The sequence below is a fragment of the Hirundo rustica genome, chromosome 8 (assembly GCF_015227805.2).
Source record: "Hirundo rustica isolate bHirRus1 chromosome 8, bHirRus1.pri.v3, whole genome shotgun sequence".
Lineage (NCBI taxonomy): Eukaryota > Metazoa > Chordata > Aves > Passeriformes > Hirundinidae > Hirundo > Hirundo rustica.
Window position 1 is genome coordinate 2,357,263 of NC_053457.1, and position 18,406 is coordinate 2,375,668.

Genomic DNA, 18,406 nt, shown 5'->3' on the forward strand with positions numbered 1-18,406 from the left:
GTGAAATTAATTTCCAGGTCCATTTCACCCAGAATTTTAGGGCCAATATTAGAATCATGCTGTTTGTTTAGGAATTTATGAGTGAAGGAAGCTGGTGAGAAAGCCCAGCAAAGTTAAGGGATCGCTGGAATTCTCACTCTGAAGAAGAAAAAAAAGCACCTAAAGAGCAGCTGGTTCTGTTTTGTTGGGTTTTTCTTCCCTTTAGAAATACAGAAGTACTGGGTTTCAAATTGCACATTTGTAAGGTGATCCTCTGGAGACAGCAGGAGGGGCAGAAGCTGGGCTCACCTCTGTAGCACAAACCTAATTCTGTGGGAATTCCTCAGGGATCTGCCAGCTTGTGTTTACAGGTGGGTCCGAGTGAACTACCCCTGGAACAAGCATTCCTGTGGTGGTGACACATGGCAAGAAGGATCAAGGTGATTTTGGTGAGCCCCAAAAAGCCTTGCAGACCCCAAAGCAGCCTCTTTGCAGGGCGGTCTCCCTGTGCAGCCCCAGGTGGAGCCAGCAGCACCTGTCCCCTGCTGGGGCCACCGAGAGCCCAGGCTGGGCTCGTTAGATCCACGACGGGTTAATGAGGGTTAAAAAAAAAAAACAAAAAAACACCAAACCACCTTTGGAGCAGCTCTCTGTGCAGCTGGAAGCACTTTTCCCTCAGGAAATCCCTTGCGATTTCCTAGCGATGGGCAGTGTAAACTGGGAGAGGGTCCGGTGATGATCCAGGTGATCTGGACCAAAACCGGGGCCAGCTGTGGGATTGCCCGGGTCCCTTCATGCCGCACACCCGAAGCACATCTCGAGGAGCCCTACCTTAGCAGCCTGGGTTTTCTCCTTTCGCTCGGTTTATTCCTCCTCCTCAGCAGAGGAAAAGGTGCCATCTACAGGCGCAGAGGATCCATGAACGGCCACAGAGAATCCACAGCACAGCCTGTGCCCCGTCCCGTGCCACCGCCCCCTCGGCCGGGCCACCTTCCCTGCAGCGAGGCCTTGGAGCAGCTCGTTCCCGGTGTGGGCTCATGGAGCACCCCAGGGCTGTGCCACCTTCCCTGCAGCGAGGCCTTGGAGCCGCTCGTTCCCGGTGTGGGCTCATGGAGCACCCCATGAATGTGCCACCTTCCCTGCAGCGAGGCCTTGGAGCAGCTCGTTCCCAGGGTGGGCTCAGAGCACCCCAGGGCTGTGCCACCTTCCCTGCAGCGAGGCCTTGGAGCAGCTCGTTCCCGGTGTGGGCTCAGGGAGCACCCCATGAATGTGCCACCTTCCCTGCAGCGAGGCCTTGGAGCCGCTGGTTCCCGGTGTGGGCTCAGGGAGCACCCCAGGGCTGTGCCACCTTCCCTGCAGTGAGGCCTTGGAGCCGCTCGTTCCCGGTGTGGGCTCAGAGCACCCCAGGGCTGTGCCACCTTCCCTGCAGCGAGGCCTTGGAGCAGCTCATTCCCAGTGTGGGCTCATGGAGCACCCCAGGGCTGTGCCACCTTCCCTGCAGCGAGGCCTTGGAGCTGCTTGTTCCCTGTGTGGGCTCATGGAGCACCCCAGGGCTGTGCCACCTTCCCTGCAGCGAGGCCTTGGAGCTGCTTGTTCCCGGTGTGGGCTCAGGGAGCACCCCATGAATGTGCCACCTTCCCTGCAGCGAGGCCTTGGAGCAGCTCGTTCCCGGTGTGGGCTCAGGGAGCACCCCAGGGCTGTGCCACCTTCCCTGCAGCGAGGCCTTGGAGCAGCTCGTTCCCGGTGTGGGCTCAGGGAGCACCCCATGAATGTGCCACCTTCCCTGCAGCGAGGCCTTGGAGCCGCTGGTTCCCGGTGTGGGCTCAGAGCACCCCAGGGCTGTGCTGGGGGAGGATGAGCTCCCTCCTAGCCAGCCCGGGACACTCCTGTGTCTAACCTCGCTGCTAACTCAGTCAGCGGCCAGATAAAATCCTGAGGGAAGGTGAGGCCCATCTCCACGGCCTGGGGGTTCCAGCAAAGGGGACACAAAGGCGCTTTGGTCAGGCTGCTGCCTCAAGGGAATCCTGGAGGGCTCTTGTGCTGCTCGCCCGGGGTCCCAGCTTCCCAGGCTGGCACCGTGCTCCTCTGCTTCGCTCTGCTCCTGCAGGTGCCTCTCGTTTAACCCACTTTGATCAGGTCCACGCATTTGTGGTTTAAGGAGGCAAGCCAGGAAAATAAGAAACTGCGGGGAGAAGGGCAGATAACACCGGAAGAATTGTCCCGTGTGAGCAGGGGACAGCGGGGTGACAACCGCAAGGGGAATTCCTGGGAGGAGGGGAGTGTGGGGGAGCAGTGAAGAGCCCGTGGTGCTGGCTAAGGCTCAAGGTTGCTCCCAGGAGAGGAGGAAAGCTCTCCCCATCAAGCCAAGGGTGCCAAAACCGAGACCGGGCAGGTGGGATCGCTCCTCCGACACAGCCACCGGCCCGGAGCTCGCCCCTGCTGTAAAAGCCCTTCTCCCCTGCCGGCTCCTGCTCCATTTCCAAGGCGTTGGTCCTGCCCTGCCGGCTGTCCCGAGCTGTGCGGCGAGGCGGGCTCACAAAATCTGCGATGGAAGAGGGGCTGGGAAAGGGGTCCGGGCACCCCGTCCTTCAGCGAGGGGGATGCAGAGGGATGGCTCTGGGCACAGCGGAATTCACGCTCAGGCAGCCCCAGCTCCTGCGCTCCCCCGCCCTGGCGTGATAAATTAGGAGGAAAAGTTTCTCATCTCGGTTTGTTCTCGCAGCGCCGTCCAACAGAGCACAAGCCTGTCTAATCAGGAGCTGCAGTCCTTCACCATCTGTTTGGAGCCTAATTACAAATGCAGAAAAATAATGTGCTTTACAATTGCACCAGTAAATGCTGTAAATGATTTAAATGCATGCATATGTTCCCTGCAGAATTCAGCATGCATCTGCGACTTCTTCTGCTCACATTAGGCACACAAATCAAGGGGAAAAATACCCAGATCTGATGAACAGCATGTCCCTAGGATGGTGATTTTTATCCCTTTTTTTCCCCCCTGCTGGAATGGCAAAACAGGGCTTTTTTGTAACAATTCATCCAGCAGCATTTTCTTTGCTTCCATTTTAAAAACTGTTTATCGCTGCTGTGTAAATATAGTACAAATTACTCCATAAAACACGTAAAAGGAGAACAGCAGCCAGGCAAGCCTGCAGCTGGCTGGCAAGGTTTCAAAGCCAAGGGTTGTTTTCTTCCTCTGGGGCACCCGTGGAGGGGCAGGATCAGCTCAGCTCACCTGCCGAGGATGGTGGCCCTTCCCAAGCCCCCAGTGATGTTTCATGGAATCACGGAATGGCTTGGGTTGGAAGGGCCCTTAATGACCATTTCAGAGGTGCTTCCCAGGGCATCGCAGCACAGCACCAGAGCCTCTGCAGTGCAAAGGCTGGTGCCACAGATGGAGAGGGGACAGTATTCCTACCCTGTGGGCACTCCACTGAGGGAGGACAGGGCTTTGGATATCAGAGAGAAAGAGGGAAAAGCACTTGCAACTGATGAGGTGAGGATAGCTCCATGACAAAAATTCCCTTTCCTCCTCCAGCACATTTGCTTGCTTCAAAGTCCCCAATACCGACGCTTAACCTGGTCCAGCTCTGAAGCAGGGAGGGAGAGCTGGCACCACAGTGGTGGGAGGGGACAAAACCAGGCCAGGCATAGGCTCAGCTGGTCTCCTTTGAGCAGAAGCTGCAGCAGATGCATCTCCTCCTCTTTGTGCCCTTCCTCTCCTTCTCCCTCACACCCTGCTGCTTTGCCAGTTCCCAGCTTTCCTTCCCCCTTGGCCAGTTGGATTTAACTCCAAAGGCTGCTGGAAAAGGCAGTGTGGGGCAGGCACACATCCCCTCTGTGCTGGGCTGCCAGGCCTGGCAGGACTGGGACTCTCCAAACCCCAGATCACAGTGCCAGCTCTGCTGGGCACCACACGGGCATTTGTGTCTTTGACTCTGTTTCACACCACGTGCTCACCCCCAGGAATTCTGCAGTGCCTGCATGGCTCATTTGACACCCACAGATGAAAGAGGGCCAAGCCCTCTGGAAAGCACGTGGCCCTTCCCGTGCCAGCTAGATCAACACCGCTTTCCTCGGCTGGGAGATGGGAAACAACCCTGCTGGCTGGCTGAGGGGATGCTGGTGATCACAGAAACAAAACCTGGGAGATGGCTGGGAGATGGGAAACAGCCCTGCTGGCTGGGGGGATGGTGATGATCACAGAAACAAAACCCAGGAATGCAGTTTTAGTCTGGACACACGGACCCAGCTCAGCTCCAGCCCTGCTCACACCCAGGATCTTTCTCTCGTACCCCAATTATGGGGAGCAACTCCCTCCTGTAAAGCTCTTGGAGAACGAGAAGGCAGTGTAATCTCCCAGCTAAATGCCATGAAGTAGGTTTGGATCCCTGCAGTGTTCCTCCTGACCAGAGCATCATTCCAGGCTGGGAACTGTGGTCCAAGGCTGCTTTTGTTGTCAAAGGTGCATTGATCACGGGATCACAGAGTAAGTTTGGGTTGGAAGGGGCTGTGCTGATCCTCCAGCCCCAACCCCTGCCATGGGCAGGCACACCAACTCAGCCCACCCAGGCGCAGGATGGAGCTGCCCTCTGGTGCAGCCCAGATCCAGCAGCCTCCATTCTACCTCGCCACCACCCTTTCCCTCCTCATCCCACTTTTCCTTACCTGGGGCTCCTCAGTATGACCCACACCGAGCAGCAGATGTGGCTTCTCCCAGGCACTGTGGCAACTTCCCTGCTGTTAGATGCAACTCCCTATAAATTATCCCTCCCCTTTTGCAGGGGGTTCACCCACAGCTCATGGCTCAGAGGCCTGGCAGCATCCACCCCCGTATGGTGGCATTCCCACCAGCATTCCCTCCTTTATGCCCAGACCTGGTTCTCACCCAATTTGCATCTGTATGGATTTTCCCCCTCATTTATTGACCTTCCTTAGCTGCATGCCACCAAAACCAAGGGATAAATCCCCTTTTTGCTCATTCCCCCCTGCCACAGGAATGCTCTCCACACCTACCTGCATGTCATTTGGGGATATTCCACTGGAATAACTGTGCTCCCAAAAGCAGTGATCTCAGGGCTCCCCCACGCAGCCCTTGCCAGGGACTTCTCTGAGTTTACAATCCAAGCTGGGAGAGAAGGACGACCAGAAGGAAAAATGCAAGCACAAGTGCATCTCCAAGTATTCCAGACACCAGCAGTTGCACAGGATCAAGAATTACCGTTGTTAGCAACAGTACCAGATAACTAAGTTCTCCCTCCAGAGGTCTGTAACACGGAGAGGAGGCTCAGAGATGCAGAGCAGTAAAAACCCAAGCCAAATCTCATCATTGCTTGGATCAGGGGGAAATGCACAGGTCAAAGACAGGCCCACTGAAGGCCACAAAGGGACTTTTTGATTGCCAAACACCAAGCTGGGTTGGGCTTTTTGACCAACTGCTGCATTTTTCCAGCACCAGGGAGATGATGGGAGCACGGGCTCCCAGCATCCCGACCCTCGGCCCTTGGGTGGGCCCTCAACTGGGTCAAGTGCTGGAGCCTAAGGGCTCCAAACCCACCAAAGGGACAGGAACAAGAGCCCACACGTTCCATAAAGCTGCTCCTCACTACTGCACACCCAACAGATCCTTCACTTGTGTCTGGACTTTACCTTGAAATAAAAACCAGCCATAAAGCCAAACTGTGTGTGCGTGTTGCCAAGGGGCCCAAACTAAACGCTGGAAAGGAATTGTGTAAAAAACCCAGCATCCACCACACCCACGTGGCACCCCAGGGCAGTAACCACCACAGGTCCAGCTGTTCTCCCAGCAGAGCCCCACCACTACGTGGGCAAGCAGGAGGTGTTCAGAGAGCACCCCAGTAATGGAGCATCTGCTCCTAACCCAGTCTTAAAGGAATTAATTTCCACAGACAACATCTCTGAGGCACCACTGCACTGCCAAGCTCTGCCATTACACCCTTGCCTATCAGTTCACCTCTCATAGACCATAAATCCAGCCAATCTGAGAAAATAAATACAATAATCAGATTTAGTCCAGGCTGTGCTGGCATATGGGAATTTAAATGGCTTTAAAAGCCAGTCATCTTTGGGTGGGCCATATTTTTGGGTGTCACAGTAGCTCACCCCTCTGAAAACATCTGGAGGCCATATGGTGCCTGTCTACATGAATTAACCAGATTTCTGCTGTGAACCTCACACCAGGGCCCCTCTCATACCCCTCCCTGGCTTTGACAGAGCTCTCTGAACACACACTGAAGACACCTTAAAAACCTCAGCATTTCACTTCCCCTGGGGGGTCACGCCACAGTCACAGCAGGAAAAATGCTCCTCTCAGCTTGGCCAGGGAATAGTTCCCAACACTAGTAGCACCATGCTAGGAGGTAGATGATCCCTCAATTCAATTTTACATGCAAAAATTAAAGCAAACAAAAATCCAAGTGGAGCGGTTTCCCTTATGTATATATTCATTTCCTTTTTATTTTGTGCAATGGTTGTATAAAGTCTGTTCAAAACTGCGCCCTGATCCCTGGGTCAGCTGCTACTCACTCCCTAAGTTGTGGAAGGTCCTCCAGGGCTCAAATCCCTTTTAGTTCAACACCACCACCACAGCTCGGTGAGGGGTAACCCCTAACCCCTGGAGGGCTCAACTTGTAATAGCACAGCAGTTAAACCCAAGGTACCCCCAAAAGCCCTGGGTTCAGCTAAAAACCACTGGCACATGGGTAAGAGATGGTATCTCTGTATCCCTGGTGCTTCCCTGAGTTCCCTGGGGAGGATGAGGCTGTTTTGGTCCCTGCTCCATTAAACTGGGGAGTGACAATGTCTGACGGAACCTTCCCAAGCACAGGGGATGCCCCTTCCCAGAAGGGAGACTTTCCCTCTGCATCCCCCCTGGATGCAGCTACCCCCTCCCTCCCAAGACAGGCACCCTGCCTCAAAACCACAGGATACCTGACTTTTTTGGGGAAAAAACCCAAACCCTAAATACCCAACAGCAGCACCACAAACCGAGGGCATCCTCGTCCTCCTGCTGCCCCTCTACACGAGGTGCACCATGAAAACAGCACAGGCAGACCCCAGAGCCAGCCCCAGCACGAGGTAAAATGTCATCACCACCCCTGCTGCCTCAGCCAGCTCTTTGGGCACAATTTTGGGGCCGTACACCATCACCAGCGTGCCCAAGTAGCCATTGCTGAGCCCCAGCAGCACCGTGAAGACCACGGGGTAGATGTCCCGGTTGAACACCACGGTCCGGATGTGAGCCCGGGGCTGGTAGTTGCTGAGGATGAAGAGAGGGAGGAAGATGGTTCTGAGGAGGACGAGGGCAGGCAACAGTTTGCTCTTGGGGCCAGGCACCCGGATCCAGGCGGTGACCTGCCTCCCGCACCAGTCAGCGAAGTTGTACAGGAGGAAACACGTGAGCGGCGTGAAGTACTTGGTGCTCCACGGGCTTCCCGAGGATTTGCTGACAGACTCGATGTTGGAGGAGAGGGACGGGAAGATGATGATGGAGATGAAGAAGACATAGAAGACGCAGAAGCCGAGGAGGGCGGTTTTCTGCAGGATGGGGCGGAGAGGGGGGATGCCAGCGCTCCTTGTGAGGAAGGAGGAATTCGCGGTGCCTCCTGACTCTGCCTCCACGGAGCTGTCAGGGGGTACGGTGACCAGAGAGGGGCTCTCCTTCTGGCTGCTCAGGTAATACCTGGAGAAAGAGAGAGAGGGAGGCACGGGGGGAAAGCAACTGAGAATTGGAGAGAGGGCGGGAGAGAACTTGGAGACACAGGGACGCCCGCCAGACCCAGAAACTCCACCACACCTCCAGCTCCCACCTCGTAGAGGGAGGTGAGCCCTGCAGACCCACCATCCCCTCTCTCCCCATCTCTCCGCACCCTCAGCGCTCACAGAGGGGACCCCGCTGCACGCAGGCACTTGGGAGCAGGGGGCTCCGGGGGGCTACAAGGCACCACCAGACCAGTGGGTCGCACGCAGGACGTGGGTACACTACTGGCTGGCTGCCTGCAGATTAGGGCTCTCTGCTGACTCCACGTATTTTGGGAGCGCCAGCAGCAGCAGCTGTGGGAATGCTTGGCAGAAACTCGGTGGGCGCCCAGTTTCAGCCTGTGGTTCTGGCGAAAGGGGAAGCGCGGCCGGCGGCGGTGACAGGACAGGCACCGGCACGGCGAGCGCCCCGCGGATCCCCCAGCAATCCCCGGGGGCGCCCTGGCAGCTGGCGCGCACCTGGAGTACTCCAGCCTGGGCAGGAGCAGGTACACCATGATGCAGACGACGATGAAGATGTCGGCGGTGAGGAAATAGGCCAGCGCGCTGTCGGTGACGTCGGCCGCCGCCGCCAGGTCTATCACAGAGGCCACGGCGCTGACGGTGCCACCCATGGCCTGGCCTGCGTGGGGGAGCACAGCGGGACACAGTGAGGGACAGGGAACAAGAGGGGGAGCCCAGAAGCTCCTCTTCTGGCATGCACAGGCCCCCAGGGGCACAGCTCAGGCCCTGCCCCACACCCGGCTCGGGGTGCGGCTGCGCAAACCACCCCCTCTTCATTTCCACACCTCAGGTATTTGTGGGGCTGCGGCCACGGCCCAGGTGCCATCCTGCACCCCCATTTCCAGCACGGCACAGGGGTCAGGATGGGACCCGACCTGCTGGGCTTGCAGGTCCCCAGCCCTGCAGGCAAAGTCCAAACCTTCTCCACAGCCTGAACCTGGCTCTCTGCCAGCACACTTATCGCCAGCCTCTCTTCTGCACTCCCCCAGATGGGAATTCAAGCCACCAGCGGCAGGAATGCCATCTCAGGGACGTGGTGCTTTCCTTCTCTGAGATAAACTCATTAAAACACTCCTGTCTTGGCCCCAGGAAAAATTTCACCATCCTGATTCTTTTTCCCCCCTTCTCCTCTTGGTTTGTCAACCATTCCACAGCGCATTTATAATGTTATCAAAGCTCCGGGGAGCTCATCACTCACTGCTCCCAACCCTCATGGAAAGGCTGATCAGAAGGAGCAGACAAGGCAAAGCTGCAGATCCCTCTCTGGAAATGGCAGGGCAGGGGGATGTCATCTCCTTCTATCCTTTCTCCCTGCACCCAGCAATTCTCCAGGGTCAGTTTATGGCTATTTACAGTAAACCAAAGCTCATGTGACCAAGCAAGTTTCTCCTTCAGCAACTTCCCTTTATCATTAGGGCAAAGTTAAGCCTCTGAAACAAACCCCACATGACAAAACCCCAGAGGCAGGAGAGAGAAAACCACGGAGCCAAGAAGGGAAAGTCCAAGAGCACGATCCCAGCGGGATCGCCCAACCTGAGATGAGAGCCTGCAGGTTCTTCATGGGGAAGCAGCTGCTCAGGCCGAAGATGCTGCTGGAGAAGACAGTGGAGGCACTGCTGACCACGGCCACGCAGCCAACAGTCAGGGCAAAGAAGCGTGTGGTCCAGGAGGAGGTGTCCACCTTCACCAGCACCGTGATCACCAGGAAAACAGCCAGCATGACAAAGAGGGAGGACAGGATCCGGACACTGGCAGGAACCCTGGGGACAAGGGGAAGAAGTCACTCCTGCGTTTCAAACCACAGCGGGAAGGTTTGACACGGGAGGACAACTCCTGTGCTGGCAGAAAGAAAACATATGTGGGAGGAGAGGAGGAAGCAGAGAGAGGCAAGGGAGAGAGGCAGGGAGCTGGAATCTGGAGATTAGGCAAAGCATGCAGGAGTTTGATGTGGGATAAAGAAGGGTACAAATGACGGCATGAGGCTGTTTGAGATTTAAGCCAAGCTTGCAACAAGGTGCAGCTAGTCCATTTCTTATCCCAGTTCAAGGGCTGGTAAGACCAGACCAAAGCATTGCTCCTACCTGGATGAGCTTGGCTTTTGTCTACCAGTCCTCTGATGACAATAAAGGTGTTTTTAAGAGAGAAGACCGTTTCACACAGAATCACTGCGTTGGAAGAGACCTTCAAAATCATTGAGTCCAACCATGCTCTAACACCTCAAACCATGGCACTGAGTGCCACATCCAGTCTTTTTTTAAAGCAGCCAGGGATGGTGACTCTACCACCTCCCCAGGTAGTGCACCCCAATACTTTATCACCCTTTCTATAAAAAACTTTTTCCTAATATCCAGCCTGTGTTTCCCTTGGTGCAGCTTGAGACTGTGTCCTTTCATTCTGTCAGCTGCTGCCTGGAGAAAGAGACCATCCTCCACCTGACCACAGCCAACTTTCAGGAAGTTGTAGAGAATAAGGTCATCTCTGATTCTCCTTTTCTCCAGGCTGAACAACCCCAGCTCCCTCAGCCATTCCTCACAGGTTTGTGCTTCCAGCCCCTCCCCAGCCTTGCTGCCTTCTCTGGATGCAGTCAAGCATCTCAACGTCCTTCCTAAACTGAGGGGACAGAACTGGACACAGCACTCAATGTCCATCCTAAACTGAGGGGACAGAGCTGGACACAGCACTCAATGTCCATCCTAAACTGAGGGGACAGAGCTGGACACAGCACTCCATGTCCATCCTAAACTGAGGGGACAGAGCTGGACACAGCACTCGGTGTCCATCCTAAACTGAGGGGCCAAAACTGGACACAGCACTCAAGGTGTGGCCTCACCAGTGCCAAGTACAGGGGAAGAATGACCTCCCTGCTCCTGCTGGCCACACCATTCCTGATCCAGGCCAGGTGCCATTGGCCTTCCTGGCCACCAGGGCACTCTGCTGGCTCCTGTTCATGGCTGTCACCAGCGCCCCCAGGCCCCTTTCTGCCTGGGCACCGTCCCCAGCCCAAAGCATTGCAGGGGGTTGTTGTGGCCAAAGTGCAGGACTCGGCACTTGCACTTGTTAAACTTCTTGTTAGACTCTGCCCATCCATCCAACTGTTCCAGGTCTCTCCGCAGAGCCCTCCTCCCTTCCAAGAGATCAACACACACTCCCAGCTTAGTGTTACCTGTGAATTTACTAATGAAAGACTCAATATCCTCACCCATGTTGTCAATGAGAATATTGAACAGAGCTGGCCCCAGCACAGACCCCTGAGGGACACCACTGGTGACTGGCCCCAGCTGGATGCAGCACCGTTCCCCACCACTCTCTGGGCCCAGCCATCCAGCCAGCTCCTAACCCAGCAAAGAGTGCTCCTGTCCAAGCCGTGGGCTGCCAGCTTTTCCAGGAGCGTGCCCTGGGAGATAGTTTCCACACAATTAAGCAAGGAATTCATTAGGAATTTATTTAGCCAAGCCAACTGCAGGCACTTGTGGAGCAAGGTGCATCTCCCACTTCATCTCAGCTGGCTGCAACTCAGGCAGGAGCAAGGAGGGGAATTTTGGGTGCACAGGGAGGCTGAGCTCAGGATGCCCCACGGTCTGCCCCTGAGGGAAGGGCAGCCTTAGCTGGGAAACTGGAAAGAAGACAGGAGCAAAGGCAGGGAGAAAGGTGGCTCGGGCACTTGGGATCAGAGCAACACCTACTTGTTGACAAGCAAGAAGTTTCCAATCAGGCACAGCACCGACGGCACGGTGGAAGCAATGGAGATGTAACTCTCAAAATAGTCCTGCCAGGAAAAAACATAAAGCCCCCAAAGTTAAAAATGTTATAGGGGGGAACAAAATGTGAATTTCAGGTCTCTAATATGACACAGCAGGGAGTTATGATGTAGGTATCCACCTTGTTGTATTGTAGCCCATGTTGCAAATTGCTCGGGGCAATGGGAATTCTGGGATTTGCCCTCCCATAGCCCTGGGCTATTCCAGGAAATCAGGGACATAAATTCAGAAGGAAAAAAATAAACAGTGAAAGAAATAGCTGCCATGTTGCTGTGCACCATCAAAGCGTGTCTGTTCCCTCTCCTCCCCTCGAGGGGCTTAAGCCCATTTTTTTGCTGCAGGAATCTCAGCCAGCAGGTAGGATGATGCAGGGAAGGATGACCTACATATTCACCTCTATCATGACAGGTTTTCATTTTCTAGGCTTATCTAGCTACAAAGATGGGGTCTCATCATGTCCAACCAGAAAAAGGCACTTGGCAGGTTTTCTCTGCACAGTTCATTATTTTTTATGGCTTTGCATCATTTTTAATCAGTTTACAAGCACGTTTGTCTCTTATACCCTATCAGGAGCTCCACTGGAAGCAACAGGAAATCTAATAATCACTCCTAGAGGGTCCAGATAGGCAGAGACTTAAATGCCTGTGCTTATGGCTTCAGCTCAGCCAAGCAGGAGGCTCAAAGCTCTGTGGCCACACGATGAATCATAGGAGAAAAGACAAAGCAAAATGCAATGCTGGCTGCTAAAACACCAGCTTATTTACCCACTTACTTAAAACAAACCTCCAAACCATCCTGGGGACACTCAATAAACTTCCAAGTTAACTTGCTTCTGTTTCTGGTGAGGAAAAATGACTTTCTAATGCTTTGCTCCAAGCAGAGGTATACTCAGAGTAACCCAGCAGAGATGCTGTGTTATGAGCATCCCAGGGACATACTCATTCATTCCCAGCAAATGGGCTCACACCAGCAGTGAGAAGGGAATTGGGCAAGTACTTAAGAACCCTTGCACCACGTTTGTAGTGCAGCAGCAGAATGGTGGGTGACAAATTTAATCCACGCCTGGACCAGTGGAAAATATCAGGTTCCATACTCATCTCTCCTGCTTGTTAGGTTTTAATCCATCTCCAATGGCAACTCTTCTCCCTCCTTGGGTATTCCCACCCTTCACAGACATGCTTTCATTTGTGGCACTGCAGGATATACCTGGTTCTTCTCCCTTTCTGCTGAGCCCTTAAAATAAACCCCAAAGCAAACCTGACATCTTCCTCCCACATCCAGGTCCAACAGGGAAAGGTGTCATCCCTCAGTCACAGAGCTGAGGCACACAGTAGAAGTGTTTAACCCCATATTAACTTCACACATGCTGCCAGCATGCCTTAAAAAGCCCCAAACCAAGGACCATTGTAGTGGCAAATCTGACACAAGGTGCTTTCGCAAAGTAGTTTCTACTCTGCTCCAGCCCGGACTTGGCAGCTGGGCTCCTGCCAGGCTGGAAAAGGAACCCAGGTCCATGACAGTGCCTGAAGGCACTGGAGCGTTACTGAGCACAGGGCATGAAATTAGCAGCAGTGAAGAGGCTGGAACCAGGAGCAGGATGCCAGTCAGAGGTGCATCCTTCCAGAGTTTGGCTCCCTGCGCAGGTAAACCCTCCTGCTGCAGCAGCAGGCACAAACTGGGATGACTGGTTCAGTGTTGATGACACTCGACTGCCACGGAGCAGCCATGTAGCTTTTCCTTGGAGAAGGGAAAAAGCACCGCTCCACGGCCACACAGGAGGAGGAGGAACACCTTTTCAGCAAAGAAATGGCTGATCCAACCAGGAGTATAGCTGTGCAAGCAAACACCTACTTTAACACCCTTTACATAAACCCAGCTTTTTCCAAGAGGATCAGCATGATGAAGAGGCAGTGAGGAACACGTGGGATGCAGGAAATATAAGGGAACACCACGCCACGTGGTGACAGAGCACCTTCACCGGCACAGACACAGGTAATTTTGGTCTTCAGGCAGTGCAGCAGCCAGGGCAGTTTTACAAACAGCAGTCTAAATCAGTGTCTTGCTTTACAGCAGCACGCCTGTAGCATCCTGGTATAAGCACCTGCTTTCCCCTCATCAAAAAAGCAGCTGGCACTTTACAACTATGAAAATTAAAAGAGCTGTGGGTGTACTGGAGTGAGAAATCCGAGAGGAAACGTGAGCGTCACACCTGCTACTGTGTTTATATAAAAACAAAAAGTGCCCAAACCACCTGAACGAGCCTTGCCACGAGAGGAGGATGCGATGCAGCCTCATTGCTCCAACAGTTTTTCCAGCCACAAAGAAACAAACACACAGCTTTGTCAGCGAGGCACAGGGAAGCAATTGTGCTGTGGCAGGAGCAGCAAGAGAAAGCAGCCTTTCTGGGGACAGGAAGAGGCCATTAACCTGCAGCCCCAAGGCTGCTGCGTCCCTCACCACGACACCTCGCTCCACATGCCACAAGCCAGATGCTGATCACTGCAAAGAGACACTGATGGCACACCTGCCAGATCGTGAAGGACACAAAACCAACCACCACAAAAACGCCTTGCACTGCAGAAATTGCCCTATGAAAGGTTAAGCCCTATTTTTTTAGATTCATCTTAACATTCCTTGGTCCAAATACAGGTAAAAGGCAGACCACAAAATGATTTGAAGCATCTTCCCTGCACCTATTTGTAAATAAATACCAAATAAGCCTTTTGCTCTGGATTACAGCAGGTGAGACCCTAGAGAATGTTCACTTACCTTCTGGGGAAGTGCAGGGGGAAAATGAGCAAGTTAGGAAGGAAAAGAGGTTATTTTGTCTGTCTCGAGAGCAGCACTCACCCGCAGGTCTGAGGCCGCCTGCCCCAGCGGGCCCGGCTCATCCGAGCAGTTCTGCAGCTTGTACCTCCAATAGTGTTTGGCCGTGATGAAGAAATTCCAGGGCAGGAGGGACCCGATGCCCAGGAGAAAAAATATAACGTAGGTCCCGTGCCAGCGGTCCCTTGGCTTCTGCCGGCTGTACCTGCTCCCCACGGCATCCTCCAGCAGGGGTTCCTGGTCCGGGGCAAAGCTGCCGGCCGCCGGGATCATGGTGCGGGCACGCTGGGAAAACAACAGCCCACAAGGATATTGGCACACCAGGGGCCCAAAGGGCTGCTCACAAACTGCAGCCCCAGCAAGTCATGGAATCACGGAGCGCTTTGGGTTGGAAGGGACCTCGAAGCTCACCCCCTGCCATGGGCAGGGACACCTCCCACTACCCCGGGCAAGCCCCGTCTAGCCTGGATTTTAACACTTGCAGGGATCCAGGGGCAGCCGCAGCTTCCCTGGGCACGCTGTGCCAGGGCCTCGAGCAGCCACACACTGGAGGAGTGAGCCAGGCATGGAAAGGCATGGGAAAAGGGACTGGGACTCAGCAGATTCCACCCATACTCCCGTCCGTAATTAATAATTAACCTCCCCTTGGACTTACGCGAGTAAGGAACGTCGCTTAGCTCACGTCAGGCTCAAAAAACAAACAAACAAACAACAACAATAAAAAACAAAACCCAACAGCAACCAAACCAACAGCGCCGTCGGGCTCTGCAGAGCAAGGTGTAAACTCGTAGTAATACCGCCAGGCTTTCCGAAACGACTCGTAAACTACTACAACATCACCCGGCCTTGGCGGAGCGGCTCCCAAACCCAACGCGACGCCACCCGGCCGTGTAAAATGACTCACAGAGACACACGAGAGGAAAACCACCTGTGACCGCCGCAGGAGGCCGGCCTGGGGCACCGGGACCCAGCGCGGCCGCGCCGACAGCCTCGGAGCCCACCCCGAGCAGCGCCGCCGAAACCCCCGCCCAGAGCGCGGGGAAGGCGGAAATGCCGGAAACCGCGGATTTTGCAAACAAACGGGGAACTTCAGAAGCGAGGAGCGCCGCCTCGTCCCCTGCAGCCTCCCGCGGCACCCACGCGTCCCCCCGGCCCGGCCCGGCCCGGCTCCGCCAGAGCAGCACTCACGGGGACCCCACCCGGCGCCGCCGCCGCCGCCTCAGGGCCCGGGCCCGCCCCGCCCGCCTTTAATGGACAGGACACGCCCACTCACACCGAGGCCACGCCCCGCCACGACTCCGCAGGAAACGGCCGGCCCTGCGGCCTGGCCGCGCGCCCCCGTATTGGCCACGCCCCTCTCTGTGCTAGCCACGCCCCTCTCTGTGATGGCCACGCCCTCTCTGTGCTAGCCACGCCCCTCTCTGTGATAGACAAGCCCCTCTCTGATAGACACGCCCCTCTCCGTGCTAGCCACGCCCCTCTCTGTGATGGCCACGCCCCTCTCCGTGCTAGTCACGCCCCTCTCTGTGATAGACAAGCCCCTCTCTGTGCTAGCCACGCCCCTCTCTGTGATAGACAAGCCCCTCTCTGCTAGACACGCCCCTCTGTGTTGAGCACGCTCCTCTGTGTTGGCCACTCCCCTCCGTGTTGGTCACGCCCCTCGGCCGCGCCCCATCCCAAAATTTTGCCTCGCCCTGATGGGAGCGCACCTATACCTGCACCGCCACCTGCACCTGCTGCTGCAGCTGCGTCCAGCTCCGGCATCCCCAGCACAGCAAGGGCATGGAGCTGCTGGAGCGAGTCCACAGGAGGCCCCGGAGCTGCTCCGAAGGCTGGAAACCCCCTGTATGGAGCCAGTGCTCACCTGGAGGAGAGAAGGCTCCAGAGGAGTCTCAGGGCCCCTGCCGGTGCCTAAAGGGGCTCCAGGAGAGCTGGAGAGGGACTGGGGACAAGGGATGGAGGGACAGGACACAGGGAATGGCTTCCCACAGCCAGAGGGATGGATGGGAGGAAATTCTTCCCTCTGAGGGTGGGCAGGCCCTGGCAGAGGTTGCCCAGAGAAGCTGTGGCTGCCCGCATCCCTGGAAGTGTCCAAACCCAAGCTGGATGGGGTGTCCAAACCCAAGTTGGATGGGCCTCTGAGCACCTTGGTCTACTGGAAGGTGTCCCAGCACATGGCACAGGGAAGCATCAAGATGATCCTGAAGGCCCCTCCTTCTAACTTAAATCATCCCACGATTCCATGAAAATCAGCATTAATCACAGCCTGGCATACCACACAGCAGTAATAAAAGCTTCTGCCTGTGCTTGATTTTTGTCAGAAGTAGCCAAAACAGCACCTCCTGAAAAATGGGAGGATGGGGAATGAGGAGCATCTTCTGCAGGATGGGATATGAGCTCCTCCTTTACTCCCTGTGCTTCCTGCAATGCCCCATCAGCATGAATTTCACTGGAAAGTCCTTGATTCCCTCCACATCACGCTTTGACACTCACCTTGAGGGTATGGTGTGACTGCGAAGGAAAACATCATTACCTCTTTTTACCCTGTTTCTTTCCCCAAAGCTGTGTCTGGCTCCTCAGCAGCCACACAGGGACATGCACATGTATCCAACGCTTCATCAAAGCAAAACACTCTCCTTGTGTTTTGGTTTTTTTTTTTGCAGAAAGCCCCAAAATGGTTTAGTCCGGATTTTTTTTTGCCTATGGGAGAAACACAGAGGGACCCAGGTACCTCCCAGTAGCCCCAGCGCACAGACAGCTGGCCACCACCATCCCCAGCCTCTGAGCCTTGGAGCAGAGCGGGTCAGATGGCCTCGGCCACCCAAATGTCACAGCAGCCCAAGACACGCTCCAGTGGTTTTTCCTCTCTTGTGAGCAAAACAAGCAGCAGCACGCAGCCGGCCCACCGGCAACGTGCTGAGATGGAAAGGCTTGAGAAGAGCGTGTGGGTTTCTCTTCAGAGGCTTCTCCGTGGGATTTTCATCCGCATTGACGTGCCAGGCTGGGAAAGCACCTGAGGAGATGGCACGGCCTATCCGAGTCAGTAACTCGGCAGCTCTGAGGGATTCGCCTGATATTTCTGACCTGCTGCCATCCATCACGTCAAAAAACCCACTGCTGGAGAAGAGCCTGGCACACATCGGCACAGGGACCGTGAGAGCCCGGCAAGGGGGACAAAGCCAGGCCACACGGGGCCAGAGCCACGACAGCCCCTCCAGACAACATCACCCACGCTCCAGAGACCCTCTGGCACAGCACAGCCCCACAGGGCTGGGACACGCTTAGGGATAACAGACAACATCACCCACACTCCAGAGACCCTCTGGCACAGCACAGCCCCACAGGGCTGGGACACGCTTAGGGATAACAGACAACATCACCCACGCTCCAGAGACCCTCTGGCACAGCACAGCCCCACAGGGCTGGGACACGCTTAGGGACACCCCCGTGCCGCTGCTGCTGGGGGTCCTCTCTCCTGCAGAATAAATTTGTGGTGTTCATGGGGCAGCTGCTGGTTTGGAGCCCGTCGTGGGCGCTGAGCTCGATGTGTCGCTGCAGGGATTGGGGACGGCTGAATTCCAACGGGAATTAGCAAACTGGGAGTTCCAACGGGAGAACAACAGGTGGAACTGGGCACCAGCTGGTCAAAGTTATCCATAGATGTCGGCCCTTGGAAAGATGGTTTAGTGCAAAAAGTGCCCAGAGAAGGCAGGGTGGGAGGTGGAGGTCAAAGGAATTCAGATGTAAAGGAAAGGACAAGCGGGAATGGCTTTAAACTGAAAAGAGGGCAGGTTTATACCGGGTATTTGGAAGAAATTCTTCCCTTTGAGGGTGGTGAGGGCCTGGCACAGGTTGCCCAGAGAAGCTGTGGCTGCAGCATCCCTGAAAGTGTTCAAGGCCAGGTTGGAGCAACCTGGCCTGATGGAAGATGTCCCTGTCCATGGCAGGGGGGAGGAACAAGATTGTTTGTAACATCCCTTCCAAACCAAACCATCTCAGGACCCCTTGAAAAGGTTAACCTTCCTGAGGAGGCATCTGCCTCAGCATCCTGTCCGGAGCTG

General features: G+C 55.2%; 1 protein-coding gene across 4 annotated transcripts; it reads right to left on the reverse strand.

Annotated features, from left to right (window-relative positions):
* Nucleotides 1-1,649: 1,649 nt before the first annotated feature.
* SLC29A3 (solute carrier family 29 member 3) lies at nucleotides 1,650-15,568 on the reverse strand. 4 transcript variants are annotated; one of them, XM_040072017.2, is made up of 7 exons: nucleotides 15,534-15,568; nucleotides 14,370-14,630; nucleotides 11,445-11,527; nucleotides 9,295-9,521; nucleotides 8,218-8,380; nucleotides 4,996-7,681; nucleotides 1,650-2,766 (listed from the first exon to the last, which is right to left on the reverse strand). In XM_040072017.2, exons 2-6 carry the CDS (start codon nucleotides 14,616-14,618, stop codon nucleotides 7,018-7,020), a joined length of 1,386 nt encoding a protein of 461 aa, XP_039927951.1. In that variant the 5' UTR covers nucleotides 14,619-14,630; nucleotides 15,534-15,568; the 3' UTR covers nucleotides 1,650-2,766; nucleotides 4,996-7,017. The 4 variants fall into 4 exon arrangements, with proteins under 4 accessions (XP_039927951.1, XP_039927950.1, XP_039927948.1 ...); XM_040072016.2 differs by lacking the exon at nucleotides 15,534-15,568 and adding an exon at nucleotides 15,274-15,503; XM_040072014.2 differs by lacking the exon at nucleotides 15,534-15,568 and adding an exon at nucleotides 15,250-15,503.
* Nucleotides 15,569-18,406: the final 2,838 nt, after the last annotated feature.

Bases quoted from the DNA above. Each gene is read 5' to 3' on its own strand.
- SLC29A3 (XM_040072017.2), bottom strand. From the start codon at position 14,618: ATGATCCCGGCGGCCGGCAGCTTTGCCCCGGACCAGGAACCCCTGCTG. The intron at 9,522-11,444 runs GTAGGTGTTGCT...CCTTGTCCCCAG, and splicing joins AACTTCTTGCTTGTCAACAA to GGTTCCTGCCAGTGTCCGGA. The intron at 8,381-9,294 runs GTTGGGCGATCC...TCCCCCACGCAG, and splicing joins CCTGCAGGCTCTCATCTCAG to GCCAGGCCATGGGTGGCACC.